This window comes from Buceros rhinoceros, unplaced genomic scaffold, assembly GCF_000710305.1.
Source record: "Buceros rhinoceros silvestris isolate BGI_N320 unplaced genomic scaffold, ASM71030v1 scaffold20318, whole genome shotgun sequence".
Classification (NCBI taxonomy): Eukaryota; Metazoa; Chordata; class Aves; order Bucerotiformes; family Bucerotidae; genus Buceros; species Buceros rhinoceros.
This window is the reverse complement of record NW_010427726.1, coordinates 22,159-26,411: the sequence shown is the minus strand read 5'-3', so window position 1 is coordinate 26,411 and position 4,253 is coordinate 22,159. Positions and strand designations below refer to the sequence as shown.

Sequence of the window (4,253 nt, the reverse complement as noted above, 5' to 3'; positions counted from 1 at the left end):
CCTTTTCTCTTGCTGATGAAGATTGGGTGTAAAGACACGTTTAAAAAAACATTATCTGATGTATATTTGTTTATTCCGCTTCTCAAAACGTGAAAGGATGTGATAGCACTGATGAGCAGATGGTTCGTGTTAGCAGGGGAGGCTGGCTCAGCTGGCGGAGGAGTTCATTTGGTTTTCTTCGTCCAACACAGCACTAGGAAGCGGCTTGTTCAGCCAGCCCGCCCAGACACCCGCCCAGTCAAACCAGCTCATCAACACAGCCAGCGCCCTCTCGGCTCCCACCCTCCTGGGAGATGAGAGGGACGCTATTCTGGCAAAGTGGAACCAGCTGCAGGCCTTCTGGGGGTCGGGGAAGGGCTACTTCAACAACAACATCGCGCCGGTGGAGTTCACACAGGAAAACCCCTTCTGCCGGTTTAAGGTAGGGAATCGTTCCGCTGCCCGTGAGCAGCTCTGAGGCCATTCCGCTGCCTGCCGGGTGTCTCATGCGCCTGAAATCAGGTTTTGTTGCTCTGAAGAGTACTCTGCGTCACGTACGCAGTTCTGATACGCGCCGATTCAAGATGTAGGGCTGCCGGAAGTGTGGCTGCTGCGGAGGTGCAGCAGTGCCTTTTCCTGTGGTGGCGCTCAGGTGAGTGCCGGTGTGGTGGGAGCAGACCTCTGGGGATGAATCCCAGCGCGTGTTTGGTCAGGTTAAAGTCCTACGGAAATGATGTAAAATGACCTTCACACCTAAAGAAGTGGTTAACAGCCGGAATGAGAGCTTCAGGGTCTGCCTCATCGCACGGCGTTTCAAACGCCGCAGCCTTCAGCTTGCTTCTGCCTTTACCCTGGCCGGTGCTAGTGCTGGCTCCCTCCCTCGTGCCGTGCTGTCAGCAGCTCCAGATCCTGCCTCTCGTGCTCTTCATCCTCCCCAAATCTCATGCCTGCCGACTTTCTTACTAAGCTTCGCCTTGAAGGTGGATTTGGGTCAGGCCGGGTGAAGCCCTCCCTTCCCAAGCTGCTTCTCTGCAGTGCAAACTTTCTAACCCAAATGTAGGTTAATACCTAATTAAGACTCGTTTTGATTATGCACACCATGACACTTCTATAAAATCTTGGCAGCAGCTGCGCGCCTGCACAATGTAAACGTTTGGCTGCTGTCGCGTTACCTTTTTAGGTGTATTTGGAATATTTTGTCGATAACCCACCCGAAAGCCTCCTTTCTTGTCAGTTGTTGCCCTAAAATTGGCTTTAGAGCAGAACTGCCGCTCTGCGTTTGCTTTTAATGAGTTAATAGTTTAAGATCCAACCTCACTACAGCTTTATCACAGCTTTATCCACCTCAGAAGCGATTGTACGGAAAGCCCATCGCACCTGCTAACACAAGGAGAATTGGCTGTCCCAGATTCTGCGCCAGAACCTTACTCCATGCCTGTCTTCGCTAGTAAAAATACTTCCTGTCCGTGTTTTGACTTGTACTGCCAGGCAGATGTCCGCATCTGCAGCAGGGAAACACTAAGGAATGCTGAAATATTTTAAAGGGGGATTGATTTGATATTTCTGCATCTCCGAATAAGCTGTAACTTCATTTACGAACCAGTTGCTCTAGAAACTGAGGGGTTTAGCCCCTCTCCCTGGTGCCTCCTAGCTGTAACTTCATTTACGAACCAGTTGCTCTAGAAACTGAGGGGTTTAGCCCCTCTCCCTGGTGCCTCCTAGCTGTAACTTCATTTACGAACCAGTTGCTCTAGAAACTGAGGGGTTTAGCCCCTCTCCCTGGTGCCTCCTAGCTGGGCTTTTGCTAAGGATATTTTAAAGGGGGATTGATTTGATATTTCTGCATCTCCGAATAAGCTGTAACTTCATTTACGAACCAGTTGCTCTAGAAACTGAGGGGTTTAGCCCCTCTCCCTGGTGCCTCCTAGCTGGGCTTTTGCTAAGGAATATATCCCGGTTTTTATTTGTTCGCAGGCCGTGGGCTACAGTTTAATTCCCAACAACAAAGATGAAGATGGCCTGGTGGTCTTGGTCTTTAACAGAAAAGAAACAGAAATTCGAAGCCAGCAGCAGCAGCTCGTAGAATCACTACACAAAGTTCTAGGAGGAAACCAGACCCTCACTGTCAACGTGGAAGGCGTTAAAACCTTGCCAGATGACCAGTACGTGAACTTGTTACCCAGCGCTGCACGGTCTGAGGGGTTGGTGCTTCGTCTGCTCCACCTCCCTGCTCCTCAGTTTTAGAGCTGTTCGTCCCAAGTCTGGTTTCATGACTCTCACCCTCGTGTTGCATTTTCTTAAGGCCTTAAGTCCACTCTCTTTCCTCTGAGCTTGCCCAGCTGAGGGCCTCAGGGCAGGAGACAGGCTTCTCCAGACCCTGGTTTATTAAAGCTGTATTTACGGCTTTTCTCTTTCTGCCGTGCCGTGCTAAACCCTGCATGTACTGGTTCTGTGCATCTCCGTTGGCTAGAGGAAGCTCGCAGGCAGCTGGGAGAAGCGGTAACTTGGCTTTCGGGCTCTTCATTCTTGTGTTAGTCTCTGTACTCCACCGACCTTCTGACAGTCCACCTTCTGCCTTGCTCAGGACAGAAGTGATCATCTACGTCGTGGAGCGCTCGCCCAACGGCACCTCGAGGAGAGTTCCCGCCACCACCCTGCATGCCCACTTTGAACAAGCCAACATCAAATCGTCGCTGCAGCAGCTGGGGGTCGGCCGCTCCATGCCCAAGACAGAGCTTTCCCCGGCCCAAGCCAAGCAGCTGCTGCAGAACCCTCCTGCCGGTCTGTGGCCTGGGGCTGCGCGCGGGCACTGTCGCGTCTCTGCAGGGGCTTTTGGGGGGCCCTGGGGAAAACACAAGGTGTTGGCCCGTGGAAGACGCCTTGTAAAACCACACGAGTTTCCGAGGCGCTCTGCTGTGCTGGTGTAGTGGGGTTTGGCTTTAGTTACAGCCGGTTTTCCCGCTGAAGTGCAGTTTCGTTAACCTTAGTTTGTGTAACAGTCACTCAGGCTAGCAAAGTTCGTGAGGTTTGAGTATTTCCTAGTACTTTTCCTGCGGATCAGCTGTAAGATGTGGTATCTGTTCAGATCTAGCCGTGCTAAAATCTCGTCTGTTTGGCTTTTCAAGGTGTTGATCCTATTATATGGGAACAAGCCAAAGTTGATAATCCTGATCCTGACAAGTAAGTCTAATGCTCTGCCCGGGTATTGCAGAAACACTTGGAAAGGGGGGAAAGATATGACGTTGTGTAGCGCTCTGCAGGTAATGGGCAAGCCATTTGTATTCCTGTAGGCTTATTCCTGTGCCGATGGTGGGTTTCAAGGAGCTGTTGAGAAGATTGAAGGTCCAAGACCAGATGACCAAGCAGCATCAGACTCGATTAGATGTAAGCTTTCTCATCTCTCCCGTCACCACTTGGTGCTGTGCTGTTAAACGAGCCTCCCCCCGTGCCTCCGGGGTGGTGAAAACTGGGTCCACGCACATGGGGCTGTGACTCTTCAGCACTTAGTCCTGAATTAGACCTTTTGGCCAAAGCTGTGTTGTTACAGTCTGATTCAGACCGGCTGAATTAAGTTGCGCTGGCACAGACTCGGATTTGGGCACCCAGTTTTCTGATGCCTGCTGAAAGTCCCGGTTGCATGTGGAAAGAAACAGAAGGGTAGAGGTCCAGCAGAAAGCTTTCTGAAGGCACCTGTGGCGAGGACACTGAGTTGCTGGGTTGAGTAGCATTTTGAAACTCCTGCTTCAAATCAGGAGTGATGTGATCTGTTACCAGAAACTCTGCTGACTCCATCTCCTCCGCAGATAATATCAGAAGATATCGGCGAGCTGCAGAAAAACCAGACGACAACCATGGCAAAAATCGCGCAGTACAAAAGGAAGCTGATGGCGCTTTCTCACAGAACGCTGCAGGTGACGTGGACAGCGTGAACACCTCGTTCTGGCACGCGGACCAGTGCCAGGAGGCAGACTGAGACGGGCCGGGGTGACCTGCGCAGCCTGCTGCGTGGCCGGCGTGGAAGATGAAGTTCTGGCTTCATCTAAGTGGTGTTAATTTAAGGAACAGGCAGAGCTGTCAGGGGGAGCTTCAGGTGTGCAGCGAGTCGTGCTGCTTTGGGAATGGTCTCTCAGAAGCCATGGAACTGCCCTGAGGTCTCACCCCAGACCAAATCTGATGAGAGATGTGCTGGAGGGAGGGCAAAAAGACGTGTGGACGGGCTGGTGGGGAAAGAGGTGGGCCAAGTCTTCTCTAGTGAACCCGCGGGGCGTCTTTTG

At 51.8% G+C, this 4,253-nt stretch overlaps 1 protein-coding gene across 1 annotated transcript in view; it reads left to right on the top strand.

The window, feature by feature from the left end:
* Positions 1–4,253, top strand: part of NUP54 (nucleoporin 54kDa) — an 8,474-nt gene that overhangs the window by 2,791 nt on the left and 1,430 nt on the right. The window contains exons 4-9 of the mRNA XM_010142033.1: positions 192–421; positions 1,954–2,141; positions 2,564–2,760; positions 3,105–3,159; positions 3,270–3,363; positions 3,783–3,904. Of these exons, the coding sequence (XP_010140335.1) occupies positions 192–421; positions 1,954–2,141; positions 2,564–2,760; positions 3,105–3,159; positions 3,270–3,363; positions 3,783–3,904 (886 nt within the window). The remainder of the gene's footprint in view (positions 1–191; positions 422–1,953; positions 2,142–2,563; positions 2,761–3,104; positions 3,160–3,269; positions 3,364–3,782; positions 3,905–4,253) is intronic.